Source organism: Scatophagus argus, chromosome 18 (genome assembly GCF_020382885.2).
Source record: "Scatophagus argus isolate fScaArg1 chromosome 18, fScaArg1.pri, whole genome shotgun sequence".
In the NCBI taxonomy this organism is placed as follows: Eukaryota; Metazoa; Chordata; class Actinopteri; family Scatophagidae; genus Scatophagus; species Scatophagus argus.
The window spans coordinates 15,168,788-15,187,302 of record NC_058510.1 but is presented as its reverse complement, the minus strand read 5'-3'; the positions used below and the strand labels follow the sequence as shown (position 1 = coordinate 15,187,302).

General features: G+C 39.9%; 3 protein-coding genes across 6 annotated transcripts in view; all 3 read left to right on the top strand.

The window, feature by feature from the left end:
* ccny (cyclin Y) overlaps window positions 1–2,508 on the top strand; it is a 36,590-nt gene extending 34,082 nt beyond the window's left edge. For all 4 annotated transcript variants that reach the window (XM_046371218.1, XM_046371216.1, XM_046371217.1 and 1 more), the window contains one exon: window positions 488–2,508. In XM_046371218.1, coding sequence (XP_046227174.1) covers window positions 488–604 — 117 coding nt within the window. In that variant the 3' untranslated portion in view covers window positions 605–2,508. The remainder of the gene's footprint in view (window positions 1–487) is intronic.
* Window positions 2,509–6,789: 4,281 nt separating this feature from the next.
* On the top strand, window positions 6,790–10,039 carry LOC124049882 (gap junction delta-4 protein). The gene is made up of 2 exons (XM_046371981.1): window positions 6,790–8,290; window positions 8,531–10,039. Exons 1-2 carry the CDS (start codon window positions 8,227–8,229, stop codon window positions 9,715–9,717), a joined length of 1,251 nt encoding a protein of 416 aa, XP_046227937.1. The 5' UTR covers window positions 6,790–8,226; the 3' UTR covers window positions 9,718–10,039.
* A 3,969-nt stretch (window positions 10,040–14,008) lies between these two features.
* Window positions 14,009–18,269, top strand: LOC124049883 (cytochrome P450 2F2-like). The gene is made up of 11 exons (XM_046371982.1): window positions 14,009–14,372; window positions 14,776–14,935; window positions 15,309–15,461; window positions 15,546–15,706; window positions 16,170–16,238; window positions 16,428–16,532; window positions 16,621–16,759; window positions 16,911–16,996; window positions 17,298–17,399; window positions 17,588–17,729; window positions 17,809–18,269. Exons 1-11 carry the CDS (start codon window positions 14,211–14,213, stop codon window positions 18,018–18,020), a joined length of 1,491 nt encoding a protein of 496 aa, XP_046227938.1. The 5' UTR covers window positions 14,009–14,210; the 3' UTR covers window positions 18,021–18,269.
* Window positions 18,270–18,515: the final 246 nt, after the last annotated feature.

The window sequence follows — 18,515 nt, the reverse complement described above, 5'->3', positions numbered from 1 at the left end:
TGTGTTACTCAGTAATTAGCTTCACCGCCTCAACATCTGTCTCCCCCTCCCTGTCTGCCTGATTGCGGTCAGTGTTTGAAACAGTTCTTAACGGCAGTATGTGCTCAGTTGACGTTGGCAGATGCATCTGTGCCTGCTTTTTTTGCTCTCCAAAAGAAGACCCTCAGTTTGATCAAAGCAGGCCTCATCACAGCTCTAATTAATGACATAAATAATGGCTGCGTTCCATTTAGTTTTGGCTGTTCTAAGACCCTGTTATGATTTATTTACGCTTAATGGATCTGAACCATGTGGTAACATTTTGGTCCACCTGTGGAACTGGTGTACCTTCAAGGTTGCTGAAGCCCTTGAAGGTTTGTGGATCTGGCACACACAAATAGACAGGGGTCACTGAAGGACATGCATTGCTGCCTCATATTTTGTATACTTGCTGACTAAATAAAACGTCGCCATCTTCATCTCATTTTTGCTGTGTTTTGACTTTCAGGCCATCTCGCGGTTGTGTGATGACAAATACAAGGACTTGAGGAAACAAGCCAAGAAGCGATCAGTGAGTGCGGACAACCTGACGGTGGTGCGGTGGTGTCCAGCCATCATCTCATAACACTGGCTGCATGCAGCACTTGGATGGACCTGTCAGACAATACCATACTGTATTTCTGCCTAGTAAGCAGGCACCCCAGGTGGGCAGGAGTCCTGTGCATTAGTGGGTCTGTCTGGAATACACACACACACACACACAAAATCTAGCACTTTTACAAGTGTGATTGCACCCTCTTTGGTCATTGTACATAAAAGAAGTCCCACTGGCTGCCTGCACTGAACCAAACGGAGCTGAGCTGAACCAAACTGAAGTGTGTGAGTGAAAGTTGTTGGAATGAAGACCTTGACTGCAGAAGAAAAGAAGAGGCCAAACACAAACACAGCCGACGATATGAGAGACTGTGTGAAGCTGGGGAAGAGAAGATAAGAGCAAGCCTAACGCGAAAGTGGCGGCGACGTTCTGTAATTCCTTCTGAGGCTGGACAGACTTGTGCGGTTGCTTGACGGTGGCCGTGTACATTCCTTTCGTTTTAATCTTGTGGTTCGGTTTCTTACCTGAAGCACAAGATGACTGATGTTTTTGGGTTTTTTTTGTTTTTTTTGACAGCTTACAGGCACATTTCAAAGTTTTAAAGTGCTGAATTCCTTGGTTTGTGTCAGTGTTTTTTTGTTCATATGTTCCTCTGCATTCCCATCCAGCAAAAACTTCCACTTGCCGATCCAAGCATACACATGGAAAAGACATGCACATTCCACTGTTCACATACAAGACAATACTTTTGGACTGGTTACATATCATTTGTGCTCCCTGACAACATATTCCACCAAGCATTCCTTTACATTGTAGCCATTTTAGTGAAGCTCATGTTCAGACGGCGTTTTGACAGGACTGTGCTTTTCTAGTTATAGCTTCTCTTCATCGAGGCCATCCAGCCACCGTACAGCTATTCACTTAAAGCAATATTCATGCAGTGCTTTGTTGTTGTGAGTAAATACGATGAAGCATGCATACTTGGGAGCAGATTGACTGGAAGGCAGTGGTCCACCACTCTCTGTCAGATAAGGCATACTGTAGACCTTATGTTGTACTCAATTCACTGCCATTGTCCTGACCTGTGGTGCCTGTAATAAGCTAGTTTAACACTTCTCCCCTTTCTACCAGAGGGATAGAACAAATAACTGAAGTTTTTGTTTTGTTTTGTTTTTTCTTTTACATTTTTGTATGGTTCTTCCAGCTTACACAGAAACAGCACAAATGGAATATCAACATTTAGAAGCCACTAAAAGCAGAATTCTTCAGGGTTGTTTTTCTTTCTTTGTTGTTGTTGTTGTCGTTTGGAAAGGACCGAAATGAATGACAAAGCATTAAGTGACAACTGAAACACTGCTTACAAAAAAATAGATTGTATACATTTTGCTAAATTGTCTCTGTACAGTGTAAATACAGCACCAGTGAGGTCATACTGTAAAAAAAGGAAAAAAACACAGAATGATGTTAAAATATTTATATTGGATCAGTTTTTACAGAACATGAGGGGGATGCTAAATATATTTCATTCCTTGTTTCTTTGACAAATCAAGTGAAGACAAAAGTTGAAGTATTAAGATTTAAACGGGAGACACCACTTAAGAGTTTCTGTCTGTTTTCTTGTTTCTTGTTGCGTTGTTGTCACACTGCAGATAATGCCAAGTTTTTATGTGTTACATATGGTATGTAGATAATACCGGACAATTCAGGCTTACTTTGTGGTCTGTAATCATTTTAAAGATTTTTTAGGCCTTCTCTGTGGAAGCCTTGCCAGACTCATTCACATATTTTTAACTGGTGATAATGAATTTTTTTCTTTTTTTTTTGATTTTTTTATGGAGCCCCTTAACAGGTTATCAGACAAGTCAGAAATACGATATAACTGAATACATCATTAAATACTGTTGTTAATTGTATAATAAAAATAGTGAAAAAGCTTTATAGTTTTCATTTCCACTTCCAATCAATTGATTCAAAATAATAAAACTTAATTTATTTTACTCTTCTTTATCTTTGCTCATTTTTACTTTTGAGCTCCATTTGTCCGTTCTTGTGCTTTTAGTCCACTGCGCCGCGCAGTGTTTTCCTTGTTGGCCTGTGTCCGAGCCTTCCTGCTCTGCCAATAGATTTTACTCTAGCATGATGCTGTGCAAATAAAAAGCACTTTTCTAGGTCCTGGGAAAGTTTTAGAAATACAAAACATGGATTAAAAACTTCTAATACAAAGAGTAATCATTACTATTGTTTGTTTTATAATGGTGGTCTTTTGGGAAAATGCTTTTTGGATCACAGAATTTTTAAAAAAAAAAAAAATTTTGCCTTCTATGACGACTCAGCCACAAGTGTTTTCAGTTAAATGAGCTCGCCTTAACATTGTCTCGATTGCTCCTCTGACATTACACAGTACACACACAGGAAAATCAATAAATATATAACTGATTTAATGTGTGCCAAGACCAAAAAATGTGGGAAATTAAGGTGCTGAATATTAAAATAACTTGGTGCAACATAACTACACAAGTAAAGCAAAGTTCTGGTTTCAAGCAACTGATGTGTTGTGGAGGCTCCATACTGTATTCCATTTGCTGGAAACAATGAAATTCTCAAATGTTGAGACGTTTCTTGACACATCAGAAATAGAAAAAATACTGGGATGTAATCGCAGTTTTCTGTAGTTTTCGCTCTTGAACGGGTTGATAAAATGTGAAGTAGTGATTCTGTCATAGCGGTTGTTTGCCTTAAGATCAACTGGTATCACATTTTCCCCCACAACGTCACTGAAAGATACAGTAAACCGTATGCTTAAAAATATCATGACGTAACTTGAAAATGTCTAAAAAAGTTCCGAAAATACCTTTCGACACCATTGTACCTTTCCTCAATACTATTTTGTGCATTTCATTGGCAAATTCCATGTCTGTCTTTATGTTCTGCTACAGAAGAATCAGTCAGTCAGGTCAGAGAGACCCAAACGACAGGCGTGAGTAGCAAAAAGATCCGTACCAGTCATGGAGACATGAAGGACGATCCTGTTGGACATGTTGCTCTGTCCCAGCACTCTTGCACATGAAGTATATGAAAAGGTTTTGGGACTTGGAGAGGGAACTGTTGTTTTGCACGGTGCTTTGATTGGGCGCAAAAAGCGCAAAATTCTGTCTTTAGGAAAAGTTACTGGAGTTGCTGTTGCTGTTGAGTTGCTGTTTTAGCAGTTTTTAAAGATTGTGTATTCTATTTATTGTATGTATGTGTGTGCATACAGCCCAGTGTGATATTTTCTGGATCCAGAAGTAAGCGTTGATGCTATGTGGTCAACCGTGGTGAGTCCTGAGGTGGAAGGACTGACCTTGACAGCGAAGACCTTGGGACTGTGGCGTCCTGTGGAATGGTTAGGTGTGTGTCATAGCCTTGTGCACTGAACTCTACCTCTGCATAGAGTTTTACTTTACTCATGATTTTCCTTCCTCTATTTGATGACAATTTCATAAACTCACCTTTCATCATCACGATTTCCCGTGCTAACATCGGTTGACTGCTGTAGCTGTGACCGTTTCTTTCTTTTACACTGATTGATATTTTCAACAAGTCGTACTGTATTCTGTTGTTACTGTAGTTACTGTCAGTGTATTATTTTCTTTTCAGTGAGTCATCGTGTTCCTCTTCTCAGTTTGCCACTCTCTCTTTCTCTTCTTCTTCTCTGTATGATTTCAATTATGATTTATAGAACTGCTCCCAATTCTTTTCTGAAGCAATGTTTAGAAAATCCTGTGCAAGAATTAAACTTTAAAACCTTGCAATAAATTCTATGTATGTCTCTCTTTTAATCCAGTTCACACAAAGTGGAAGTGCTAGTAACAATACACACACACACACACATCATTCACGGTGTTATCACAAGTGCTTGTCACACTGCTATCATAATATTTCAATATGTACTGTATTGTACAGCTGATGTGACTCCGTTGGGTCTCTTCTCCCACAAAGAACCATTTAAAAGGCTTAGAGCAAGTGGTAATACAGAGATTACACTCTGCCATATTGTCACAGAGGGACACATTTAATCCTCCGTATTAGCCTTGATTTGCATTTCAATCGCTGTTCTGGTAATTGCTATACAAGTCAGTTCAATGCAATGAAGAGGTGGCTGTGAGCTTCAGTGAGAGCAATGGCCAAACATCTCTTGAGCAACATCAAACACTTCTTTTTGAAATACTGTGCACAGACACACAAACTCATCTTTGAAACCATATCTATTGGCTTAATGAGCACCACTGTTCACAATCCCTCATCTTTTGTTTTGTGGTCGCTTCATTTCCTTTTAGGGAATTTAAGTCAAGTCCAGCCACATTCTCTGTGCAACAATGTGGTAGTCAAACACTATGGGCCAAGTTATTTGTATTGCTCTAGTGTACTATCTTTTACAGGAAGCAAAACTTACAAAACCACATACACAACATCACACTGTGTAAACATGAGAAGAATACCTTTCACTTTACACAAGAGCAGCTTACATATCAAGACTGGTTGTTTCCCAGTCCCAGCAGAACAATAGTAACATTAACTTTCTCACAACTGACTGCTGTCCCTTAAGCTTGACCCTTAATGCCCCTTGTATGCTTTCGGGCACATGCTGAGCTCTTATAAAATTAGAAAACCAAATATTGGTAGACATTGATCTATACAGATATAGGCAGAACGTGCATGGAAATACAAGGCAATCAACATCATTCAGTAGACAAATCGGTCACATATGGTTTAGTTGCCCAAGTCTCAACAATCTTATAAGACTGCTATACCTCAATATGCAAAAATAATTAAATTGGCGTTTTGTTATTTTGCCAAATTGATTTTATTGGAGATGCTAAATATCCAGCCTGCTAGTCGTTGCAAATTGTTTCCAATTCACATCTCCAACATACATTGTCTATTGTCTCAAGACTGCGACAGTACAGTCTTCCACAAGTGCTGAAGGTGTCTGCTGAAGTCTCCGGGGTTCTTTGGTGATGGATTAGATCATGAACAATAAGGCAAAAGAAAGAACCTGACACAGAGAAAATAGTGAAAAGGGTTATTAATTTCTCTATGCATTACTATGTTTAATCATGCCCTGTGGCACAATATGTTGGCTTATGGAAGAGCTCTAAAATTCTCTTGGGATTTTAATGTCACACCTGTGCATTGATGCAACAGTGAGGATTTTAGGCTCATTTTCTGATTATACTAATCCTCCCCATTGCTATTGTGGAAATGGGGAACAGCTGTGGGATCAGGTAATGACTGAGGTGCTAAATCTCCCCAGTAGAAAGTGCTGGACAGGTTGGGGATGTCATGGTCTGAAAAGAAAGAATTAGTATGCATTGGAATGACTAAATTCAAAAGCAGGAATAAAAACGTATGGGGAAGAGGGTGAAGATACAGCCTCAAACACTGCCAGGCATTCACACTCACAGAAATAAATGAGCCAAATGGATATTCCTCCCCGCAAACTGAGGATCAGATGCTTTATGGGCACACATTACATTTGATGCAGCTTACATCTGTGAGAATGTGTGATGAGTTTTAAATAAAATCAAAATAAAAAGTATGGATCAACCACACTTGGCTTGAGACAGACAAGTGCATCTAGTATTTCATCAGAAAACAAATGTTTAAATGAAGAGCTGACTGCTAATCGCTGAATTCAGTAACTATAAAGACATCTATTAATTAATATTATATTTATATAATATTTAAGAAAATACTGTTTGACATTGAGTCTGTATAATAAGCATGCATCTTTACAAAATTAACATCTTATTTGTAGAGGGAAATCCAATAATGTAAGGCATGAAGATTATATCAAAACACAAAATATTTTATTTATTGTATAAAGGCAGATGACATGTGGAGGGAGGCAGAACTGCTGTTTTTGTGTGTGACTTTGGGTCATCTGCTCAGTCAGAATAGAAATCAGGTGTGGCTCATTGTCCTGTACTCACTATGTGGGCACTTCCAAGTAGCTGAGGGAAGTTTAAAACTGCTTAATAGATTACGCTGTATTAAAGTTGGTGTGCTTATGAGTGAGACATGTTCCATGTTGGTATTACTGTAACTAAGTATCTGAAATGCATTTTTTTATTCAACAATTGGTTCATTTTTGAATGGTTTCACTGTTTAAGCTCAGGTCGTGCTTACCTGGGCAGATGGTACAGTCCAATTTAACAAAGCTGGAGAGGTAACCGCGCTGGCCTTCTTCCTCAACATCTCCTTCTCACAGTTTTAGTTTAAATTCTTTGTTCATGGAGATAAAATGGCACAAGCCCTAACTGGTGTTACAGGTTCATGAGCTAACAATCCAGTCACTTCTCTGTAGTGGGAGTGAGAGTTGTAGCTGGTCCACTTGTAGTTCAGCTTTGGGTTGTTACCCTATGACCCGTCATTACTTTTATTAAAATTATTAACTTGTTTCATAGTTTCAAACTTCCCCAGTGCCAAACCACATTCGCAGCCCTTTATATGGAGTGTCAAAACTACAGTGGTCAATTAAATTGCAGAGCTTAGTTATTTTCTACCCTGTTTTAACAAGTCATAAGCTCAATTTTGTGCACTGCTTATTTTCTACAGAATGCACTATATATTCCTGATCTTTGCCTTGCCCTCTGCTCAAAATGAGCCATGTGATTCTTCCTGTGAGCCAGTATGGAAGTGCTAATGACCATTGATCTGTAGTGATTATGGGCCAAGCTGAGCTTTAGTTAGGTGTCCCACCAGAGACCTTGTCTGTGATTGAGGGTGGATGCAGCATGTGGATAAAGGAACTGATTTGTCCTGTGTAGAATCATTTTATGAGCGATATCTGCACTATAACTGTGCATTTGTTAAAGTACAGGAGAGAAGTTAATTTTAAGTTTATAATTAATCTCATTTTGTTAAATATCTCAATAGTGTAAATCCTTCCTTAATCATGATATTAGCTTCTGCTGTACCCATACCCATATTAAATGGACTATATAGTTGGCTCATCAGTTATAAGCTGGCATCAGCTGTGGGAAAATACAGTTTACAGCCTTCTTACATTTCGTGGGAGCTAACATGTTATCTTGATTCATCACTGAAAGATACAGCAGTGACTTCTTGTATGTTTATGGAGCAGCCAGTTTGAACATGCTTGTGCTTGTGCTTGTGAACTTAATACGGCGATTATACAGTGAGTAAGCCTGGAGGCTTTCTCCTCTCCTGTAAGGACGGCCAGCAGCACCAAAATATCTCTGCAATGCCAGGATGGGGACGTGCCTTTGGAAGTGTGTTAAGAATAGACCCACAATGGGGCTTGCTCCTGTCTTCTGTTGTCTGAGGACAGACAGTTGTCTACAGGGGACGGAGGAAGAAGTAATTTGCATGGTTTACTTGTGTTTTGGATGACTCAAATGGATCAGATGGGATTTTACCCTCTGGAACCTGGCACATAGCCTGCTAAGAGAGAGCATGAGAGTCGCGGAGGGAACGCTGTGTTAGTCAACCTGGAGGTTATTGTACTACTGGAAACCGCTGTGTTTTATAGAAAGTATAGAAGAGACGTGGCTGGGTAGGGAGAGAGGTGCTGGCTTAAAAGTGTACCTTGTGTCCTGAGACTTGAAGACTACAAGATTTTGATTTTGGAGGCCTTCAGCACAGAAAGCATGGTGGGATCAAGTGCCTCTGAGGTCATCTTTATCTCTGTCAATCACAGCATCACTTTGATGGGTGAGTTGACTTCATTGACACCAACTGGTTTCTGGTCAGTGTAGATAAAGCTCTGAATTATGTTTGTCCATAGTGAAATATTTTGACTTGTCTAAAGATCTATAAACCTCATGGTGAAATGTCATACAGGAATGTCTAATTTCTCTGATCTTGATTTTTTTTTTTTTTTTTTACAAAATTTCTTCACCACACGTTTTAATTAAATCGCACAATTTCGACACCAATATGCTTATTTTTCAGGGAAAGTGTGGCTCATTGTGATGATCTTCCTCCGTATCCTGATCCTCCTCTTTGCTGGCTATCCTCTCTACGAGGATGAGCAGGAACGATTTGTGTGTAACACCATTCAGCCCGGCTGTGCCAATGTGTGCTATGATCTGTTTTCTCCCATCTCTCTCTTTCGCTTCTGGCTGGTGCAGCTCATCACCTTGTGTCTCCCCTACATCATCTTTATTATCTACGTGGTCCATAAAGTGTCAAATGGCTTCATTGTGGACCTGAACTCCTCTAGGCATGTTCAAGTCCTGCCACTGTTAAAGGTCCACCGGGAGCCATTCAGCAAGACATCTGTAAACAACAAGGTGGCTGAGAGAGGTGGGGGACAGTGCTTCACAGGAGCCTATATTCTCCATCTGATGTTCAGAACCTTGTTGGAGGCAGGGTTTGGGGCAGCTCATTACTATCTTTTTGGTTTCTACATTCCCAGGAGGTTCTTATGCCAGCATCCACCATGCACTACCCAGGTGGACTGCTACATCTCCAGGCCCACTGAGAAGACGGTGATGCTCAACTTCATGCTCGGTGTGGCTGCTCTGTCCCTTTTCCTAAATATGCTGGATTTCATCTGCACCATCAAACGCTCTGTGATGCAGAAGAACAAAAAGAAGGTGATGGTGGAAAAGATTTATGAAGAAGAGCAGTGTTTTGCTTCAGCTGAAGGAGCCCCCAGAGCAATAGAACCAAACACCCCAATGGCGCAGCAGGATCTAGAGGTGGAGGCTGGTCAGACAGGAAGTTTCCGGAAGAGGGGAGGTAGCAAGGGCTCTTGTGGAGGAGGGGTGCTTGCTTTAGGTCAGGATCTATCCTGCCTGGAGCGCTCTTTGGGACATCAAGGTCGCAACACCAATGGGAACAACGGCTACTCTGTTTCACAAGAGGAGACTCCAGAGAGGAATGGCAGTGAAGTGGCTCTCTGCCCTCCAGAGCCAATGGGAACACCAAGATCCATTCGTGTTAGCAAACGTAGTCGACTCAAACCACCACCTCCACCAAGGCGAGACCTTGGGTCATCTCTTGGGGTCGCAGCAGGGCCCACTGGGGAAGTTTCCACTGCAACAGCAATCTGTACCAGAAGGATGGGTCAGTATACACTGGTTGAGCTACAGACCAGTGACGATGGGCAAGAGAAAAGATCAGAGTGGGTGTGACTTGGTTGGATTGCTTTAATTTCAAGGGCATTTGGGAACACAAGAATAGCACAAATAGGTGTGGGAGCAAAATGAGAAACAATCAAGGCTTGCACAGTGGGAACAATGCAGAATGCATGTTGCATGCACAATGCCTTTATAATGCCTATAAAGAGCACTAGCTGAGTGATGCAAAACAACAAGAATTTGAGTCATGAATGTGAACTTAACAAAATAAAACACTCTAGCCTTAAGTGTCCTTGAAGAGGCTCAACCTTGAGAAAATCTAAAAGAGGGTGCAGCACACCTGTTTCTTCCCTTGTTGACTTTACACCCACCTTCCTGAACAAAAGACAGGCCTTGACCTCTCCCACATGTACAGCACCCCACCTCCCACCATACTCACTCCATATGATACCACCTAAGAGCCCTTTTCTTTTGTGTTTGGGTCACTGGGGTTAAAGAACATGGGTAACCATAGGCCTGGTGCTTGGGTGACCTTTTGAAATAATAGGGTCAGGCCGAAATGAAAGCAGGTAATCTGGCTAAGGTGGTGTTATCAAGCTCATGGAATGAAATAGGATTCCTCTGTCAGAAGTGAAGGGCGCTATGAAGACACCTAAAGTTGGCAGAGGCTCACAAAGCAATTATGTTCCCCCCATAGGGGATCCGTATTTATGGAGACAGCTTGTCACTCTATTTCAAGGCCTCATAGAGCTTAGGAGGAATACAAACCTTAACATACACTGTCACTAGAAATAGAGCACAGTGCAGCACTGCAGAGGAACAGTATTGCCTGTTGCCCTTCAGGAAATCTGGTCTCTGTGCGTTGCAGCTTTGGTTACACTTTGATTAAAACTCGGATTAATGTGGGTCCACTGTGACATGTCAGTCATAGATAGTGTATATAGTGGTGCTTTTGTAATGTTTAATTAACTTGTTCCTGAAATGTTTGCAGGTTTTGAGACTATTTTCCTGTAATATCTGTACTGCTCTATAGAGATGATAGTGAGCAGAGTCCCACAGTAAATCAATGACATGACAGTTGCTGCTCTATAGCTGAGGGGCTTTTCTCTGTGTAAACGGATAGCTATTGATCTTCCTCCTCTTGTGGTCTCTTTGAAGGTGACAACAAAAGCCCCCAGCCTCATATCTCACCTGTCTACTGAGTGCTGCATCTTGACTGTCATAAGGGCGACCATAGAGGGTTTTCTTTCAGACCACAGCAAATGTAATGGTGTTGCACCTCTTTTATAGACTCGATGTTTAATGTAAAAGCCAAAGCTGGACTGACTTCCACTTGTGTTTATTGGTATTCTGAGCTTTAATCTCTGGGTAGATTGTTAAATGTTCTGGTAATTGTTAGTGTAAAAACAAACAAAAAAATTTTTGTTGATTTTATTGCGATACATATAAACATTGGATAGAAAAAAATAAATGCTGTATGCTCTTTTCTCACTGAAAAAACATCAATGCCTAATTCTTATTAGAAGTTAAGACAATATATATGTAAAAAGCCTTCAAATGCAATGAAACTAATTCACGTGTAGTTTCATGCAGAATTTTATGTAAAGTTAATGTCTTTATAAAGGGAAAATTCTTTGTTTGTTTGAGCTCTTCTTATTCCTCTGTGTTCCACTCTCATATGTGAAGTGATCTTTCTGGGTGTAATGGTTAAGACTGTTCATCAATGTTACTGAAACCACAATGACATTGGAGATCATGTACTTTTCAAAGCACTTTATTGTAACTAGTCTTCTTTTGATCTCATCCAGTGTGCTGTAGTTGCCTCACCAGTTCTGTAGTTTGAAATCATGCTGCCCTCCGGTGACGCAAAATGTGAAATGCTGTTCCATATTGAATCCAACGCTCTGGCACTGTGATGACAGATGCTGATATATGAATGTTTGTATCTTCATAAAATATATTGGTTATGACACTTTCTTTCATAAATCAGGAAGATTTATTTATTTACCAATAAAATCCTGAAGTGAAATTGGTCATTGGCAACAGGGTGTTTCCTTTTAAGAGCACTCTGAGAACTGAGAACAAATTTGATGATATATTGACTAATGATATTTATTTTGTTTACATTTTATTTATGTTGATTCATTTATCCGTTCATAAATTTATTTGGTTATTACATTTATTTAATTCATACATTTATTCAGTTATTACATTTATTTTATTCATTTAATAACTGAATGTAACTGTCTAGTTGAGCGGACACTGCTTTTATTGTGAAATGTGTGAGTTCGAACTCGCTATTACCATAGTGTCTCATATATGGTGGCACTCGAAAACACTGGAGAGGATGGCTTGACCGCAGTCTTTACCTCGCATGTTGATGTTCGTTGCCAGAGAGTGTGTTAAGGTTGCACCCATGACTGTCTTCACACACTCTCTGATATCTTCCCCCACCCTTAAAAGCCAGTGTGTTTCTCTGTGAAGTGAACTGTGACAATTTCACAATTTAAACGCATTTACTTTAATTTGCCCCCTGGGGACAAATAAAGGTTTTTGAATCGAACTGAATTAGACGGAGGAGTTCAAAAAGCTAGGGCAGTAGTAGTAGCAACAAACCAGTCCAACAGACATCCATTCCTCAGAGTTTTGCAAGCGTCGTTACACCTTATGAAAAAACATCCAAGCACTACAAAGAAATAACGGAGGCCATCGCACTTTGCCTGGTGACATGATCCCGTGAACACCGTGAGTAAAGAAGGCTTTGCAGTGGCGGTTCTACATTGAATTACCCCCTGGGCGAGACCCCCTCCGAGCGCCCCCCCGCCCACGCACAAACAGAAATGGCACAAAATATTTCACAAACAGCCATGTATTATTATAACAATATAAGTGAAACTGATATTTCTTAATTGCACAAATCCTTAAATAGAACATTTGAAAATCACACTTAAGAGACTCCAGTTATTCAACTATTGCAATTACAACAGGAAACGAAATACAATTAACACAATTCTGCACAAAACAGTATAAGTTATCAGAACTTAAATAAATATACTCTATATACATAAATGTGGCAAAAATATATACAATCAGATATATAAAACAAACATCCATCCATCCATTTTCTATACTGCTTATCCCGCAGGGTCAAGGGAGGCTGGAGCAATGATATATATATAAACAATGATATAAAATATTAAGAATAATATGCAAATAAAATATAGAATAAATATTCTCTAAATATCATCACACAAATAACACACTAAAGAAAATCTAATCATTTCACTATTGCAAGGACAGAAAACACAAACTAAAACCTGACCTTTCTGGCCTTCCTTGGATACTGTAATCATACAGACAGAACATAGCATACCTTTATCTTTTACTTGTTTCACCTCTTCTTCTTTTCTTTTTTTATTCTAAATTGGGCACCTGATGGCTTTGACAATTTTCTGTCCATCTCTGTGTTTACTCGGCACTCGACAATCAACAACATTTTCCCAACGCTGTCACTGACCAGGAGTCAAGACTTAACCAATTCACCGTGGTGACAACATAATCATTTTGTTTTACCTATTTTTATTTGGCCATTTCACACAATTCAGAAAAACAAAAACATGCAGGAATTATAGGCCTGTATTTATAATATTATGAATGAAATGTGCGTTACATCGAAGAAAGTCAAGGTGTGACTGACTTTAGCCATTTTATACGGTGGATCCCCCCATGCCCGCTCAATTTGGGAGAGACCCAAAAGTGGACTGTCCCCCGCCCCCCTCCCCTCTCACACACAGCTTCAGTGCACGGCACCTTCTCAGCAAGCAGGTGCGCCTGCAGCTGCAGGGGGCGCCAATTTGCCGATTCCCCACACAGTGATATGACAGATAATAGAGAACCATGTGGTGGCGCAGATTTTTTTGCTGCCACATTGGTCGCCCGTGCCTAAAACCGCTACTGGGGCTTTGAAAGTCTGATAAACAAGTTGGACCGAAGATACCAGATCCCACCAGGGAATTATTTTTCCCAAGTTGCCATTCCAAAAACGTATGTGTTACCAAGATGGTGAAAGATGAGCTGAGTCAAGCTGAGAACTGATGAACAAATGAGTCATTTCATTTCATTAAATGAACTGCTAATGCACAAAACTAGTGGTATTTCTTGGTCAGATTTGTCACTTAAGTCAGATGCACTTTCTTCAACAAAATTGACTTGTTAGAATGCAAATTACCTTTTATTTTAACTCATTCACTCTTCACCTGTCAACAGAGCAAACCTAAAGCAGAAATACATTTAAACTAAACTTCAACATTGCATCGCAATATTGGCATGGGGTCTCACAATGTTCATAAGCAGTGGTTATATGATCAAGATTGACCAAAGTCTGTCAGAACTCGCTCGGTTGTGTCTTGCAACCTGTCCAAACTTGGCCCAATAGGCTGCTCTCTCATTTGTGTTTAAACAGCCAGAAGAGGCAGGGCTGAGAGTTGAGCAGCACTTTAAAGCCAGTCTACAGCCAGCCTCTTCAAATCAGCCTGATCATCTCCACTATGATTGTTTCTTTCGTCCTCCTATGGATCTGTGTTTTCGTGTTCATTTCCTGTTTCAAATGTCAGAGACCCAAGAACTTTCCTCCAGGACCTCCTACATTACCAATACTGGGGAACCTGTTGAACCTCAGCCTGAACAATCCTATTGGAGACTTTGAGAGGGTAGGAACAACACTGAAATGGGACTCAAACATTGACTTTAAATGCATGATAGCCACACATTCATACCAGGAGAAGTACAGTACACACTATCATGTGTATAATCAGCTCCATGACAGAGTAGCTTTTACTGTGTTGTGTTACCCAGTGAAACTGTGCAGATTATGAATTACTGTGGCCTCAAGGCTACAGGTGACTGACTAGAAGTGCTAGGTATTTAGTTTAATGAAAAATGTTGGCTGGTTCTTTTCTAGATATGTGAAGGCCACTTCACAGTATGTCAGAATGCTTAGTATCTGCATTTGAAATGTAAATAATTTTCTTGAGTGTGAATGAAAAGAACATCAACTGCATTTGGAAGTGATTCATGATTACTTGAAAAGCTTCTTACTCTGCTCTTCCTTAGCTGAGGAAATGCTATGGAAATATCTTCAGTGTTTATTTTGGAATAAAACCAGCTGTGATTATCAATGGGGTGCACGCCATGAAGGAGGCCATGGTGACTAAGGGTGCTGATTTTGCAGGACGACCCCAAAACATATTAATCAGTCACCTCACCCACAAAGGTAAGACAGAGGTGTGTGTGTGTGTAGTTTCACTTGTGGGAATCTGTAACTTTGAAAAAGCAAAAAAAAAAACCCAAAACAACATAAAAAACCCAAAATAAAACAAACAAACAAAAAAACAAAGCAAAAATAAACAACATTCTTCCTCCTACAAATGAAAAGTTTAATTCATGAGCACCAAAAAGTACACTTGCTCAATATGCTTGGGGGGGCTCTTCTCAACTTGTGCTAGCCTATTGCAAACCATATAAATATTGTATATACCAGCATTTCACATCTTGTAATTGCTACTTGTGGCTGCTGTTCATCAAACATTACATCACCTGAGATATTGTGCCAAAGCATCATATGTCCATATCCACTCCTGTTATAGGAATGATTCTGGCAGACTATGGCACTTGCTGGAAGGAGCATCGTCGCTTTGCTCTAATGACCTTGAAAAATCTTGGTCTGGGGAAGCTGTCCATGGAGCAGAGGATTCTGGGAGAGATACAGTGCACAATGGAAACACTGGAAAAGAGCATTGGTATGAGGGTGTATTCACTGCTATCTCTTGTATCGTGCAAAGTTAAGCAATTGTTTTAACTTATGTAGCCATTATTTGTCACAGGTACGACCTTGAGTCCACAAGTTATATTTCATAATGCGGCCTCCAACATCATCTGCCAGGTCCTGTTTGGTACACGTTATGACTATGATGACAACTTTATCAAAGTGGTTGTTCAGTGCTTTCAAGAAATCTCCAAGATGGGTAATGGACGCTGGGCTATGGTGAGTCACATGTTTGTGTTCAGTCACAACTTCAGACATTGTGCTATTGAGAGTAAGTGTGAATTTAATCAATTTTTGATAAAGCTGTTATTCAAAGTGCAGAAAGTTCTTTAAAGAATTGAAGAGTGCGTATCTGAATCCACAGTGTTCATGAAGCTCAGATCAGACTGTAAAATTAGACAGTGCTGAAGGCGAGTCAAGGCGTTGTCATTACATAGACATAAATCATCATTTTGAATGCCATTACTCAAGACTGCTACAGTATTAGTGTTCAAAAGGTCATATATTCAACCTTTAAAAAACTACTTGATTCCTAAAAAGTAAAACCAGAGATAGATTTAGCTTGGAATGTCACCTTTTTGTTGTGAACAGAAGTTAACAGTTGTAAAAGTTTAAATGTCTCATCTCTTTTGTTTGCACTACAATAAACGCAGCTTCACAAAAACTGTTTCTTTCCCTCCAGCTGTATAACTCTGTTCCCATGATTCGAAAACTGCCGTTGCCTTTCATGAAGGCGTTTAAAAACGTAGAGGTGGGTATATTTTTGCTTCCCTTTTTGCCCTGAAAGCATTATCAATGTGCTGTGCTGTCTTTTTAGTATTCCATTTGGTTAAACAAAATCTAAATATTCAAATCTAGAAAACTGTCATTTTCTTCCCTGGAACGTTCCCCTCCTTTTTGGTCAATAGAGGAAAAAATATGTATGTTTCTTATTTCTCAGACTTGTAAGAAACTTATTTCTCATCTGATCACTGAACACAAAGAGACAAGAGTCCCTGGGCAACCACGAGACTTCCTTGACTGCTACCTGGATGAACTTGATAAGGTGTGTGTTACAAAAATAAAGTGTTATTCGAGTGAGAGTGGATCAAATCAAGAAGCAAAAACCAAAACCGTTCTTCTTCTCTTTTCAGAGAGGCGATGATGGCTCCTCTTTCAGTGAGGATCGACTCATCGTGTTTGTTCTGGAGCTTCACTTTGCTGGGACTGACACCACGTCTAACACCTTACTCACTGGCTTCCTTTACCTTATGACCTACCCACATATACAAGGTATGTTGTGTCGCTGTGTCACTCTGTCATTCTGTCACTTATTCTTTCATTCCTTAAATGACTGGAGTACTGTTCTACTGTTTCTTTGACATTTCAGTGTGGTGTTCAGTTGTTTAACCTTAATATTCTTGTTGTCACATCTGTCTACCAGAGCGATGTCAGCAGGAGATAGACCAGGTGTTGGAAATGAAGGATCATGTCAGTTATGACGACAGACACAACATGCCTTACATGCAGGTACATCAGACGGATACTTCATGTGCAGCCACTGGTCTGATAAAGGAATTCTGAGTAGCATATTATTATATAATACTACACACTAATATGAACTGTGTGGCACGTAGTGGTTTATTCTCTGCTTCTCAACATACTGTATTTTATGAGGTTTGTGGTTTAGTTTTTTGCTTTGTTGTTAGCAAGAAAATGGAATGTTTGCTGCTCTGTCTGTTGTGGTTGAGCTCCTGTAAAGTCTGAATTCTGACCATCTGACCAGTTTGATAAAGCAAAAGAAAATGCTGTCCATTTACTTCTGCTCCAGGCAGTGATCCATGAAGTCCAAAGGGTCGCCAATGCTGTCCCTCTTAGTGTCTTCCACCGTACAACAAATGACACGAAGCTCATGGGATATTTCTTACCCAAGGTTGGACTAATGGTGCTTTCTTTGAAATGTTTTACCTTTTCCAAAACGCCTTTTACATGAACAAAGCAGTTAAATAAACAAGAGCTCTTAAATCCACATGGAATGTATAGAATCAACATAAAGACATTAGTTATGTCAATATTGTTCCTACCAATGAAGAACATTACTTAAGTCCTTTTCATCCTCAGGGTACACTGGTTATCCAAAACTTGAACTCAGTGCTACAGGAGGAGGGGCAGTGGAAATTCCCTCAAGAATTCAACCCTGAAAACTTTCTCAATGACCATGGAGAGTTTGTTAAACCAGAGGCCTTCATGCCTTTCTCTGCAGGTATAAAAGCAAAAAAGAGTTTTAGCTCGTGTTCTCGAAACGTATGTGATGTACTGATGGAAAATGTCTCATGTCTCAGGTCCTCGTATGTGTCTTGGAGAGGGTCTGGCTCGTATGGAGCTCTTCCTTATTATGGTGACTCTGCTGAGGAAGTTCAACTTCATCTGGCCTGAGGATGCAGGACTGCCAGACTACACCCCTATCAGTGGGATGACTCTGTCTCCTAAACCTTACCGCATGAAGGTCCAGCTCAGGGCCTCACACTTCTCACTCATCCAGGAGGAACAGTGAAGATCCATATCGATACAAGTCATCAGTAATACTTTGATATGTGTGATTTATTACTGTGTACATGGAAGATATTTAGGCAGGCTGGCTGTGTGTGTTTTGTGTACTTAGTGTAAACTGCTGAATTAATTTTTCAGCCTTTTTTTCTGCAACGTTATCATTACACCTTTATTAAAGAAAGACGGGATTACATCTAGTTTGGTGACATCTATTTTGAACTCTAGCTCCCTCGAGTGGACAGAAGTGGGTATTGCATTTAAAAAAGTTTTTTTTTTTTTTTTTTTTTTTTTTTCTCACAGGGCTTGTGATATCTTGTATAGGTGAGCCCAGGTATGGTGTGACACCCATTTTACAGCACAATATTAATTAAAGGCCTTTGTCCTCTAATACCATATCACATGCAATTTTAGCAGGCTTTAAAAAAATAAATCTTTGTGAATAATGTCAAACTGTTCTGTAAAAGACATGTCAGTTTGTTGGGGTCTTGTAACTTTGTAC

Bases quoted from the DNA above. Each gene is read 5' to 3' on its own strand.
- LOC124049882 (XM_046371981.1), top strand. From the start codon at position 8,227: ATGGTGGGATCAAGTGCCTCTGAGGTCATCTTTATCTCTGTCAATCAC. The intron at 8,291-8,530 runs GTGAGTTGACTT...CTTATTTTTCAG, and splicing joins TCACAGCATCACTTTGATGG to GGAAAGTGTGGCTCATTGTG.
- LOC124049883 (XM_046371982.1), top strand. From the start codon at position 14,211: ATGATTGTTTCTTTCGTCCTCCTATGGATCTGTGTTTTCGTGTTCATT. The intron at 15,462-15,545 runs GTATGAGGGTGT...TATTTGTCACAG, and splicing joins AACACTGGAAAAGAGCATTG to GTACGACCTTGAGTCCACAA. The intron at 16,533-16,620 runs GTGTGTGTTACA...TTCTCTTTTCAG, and splicing joins ACCTGGATGAACTTGATAAG to AGAGGCGATGATGGCTCCTC.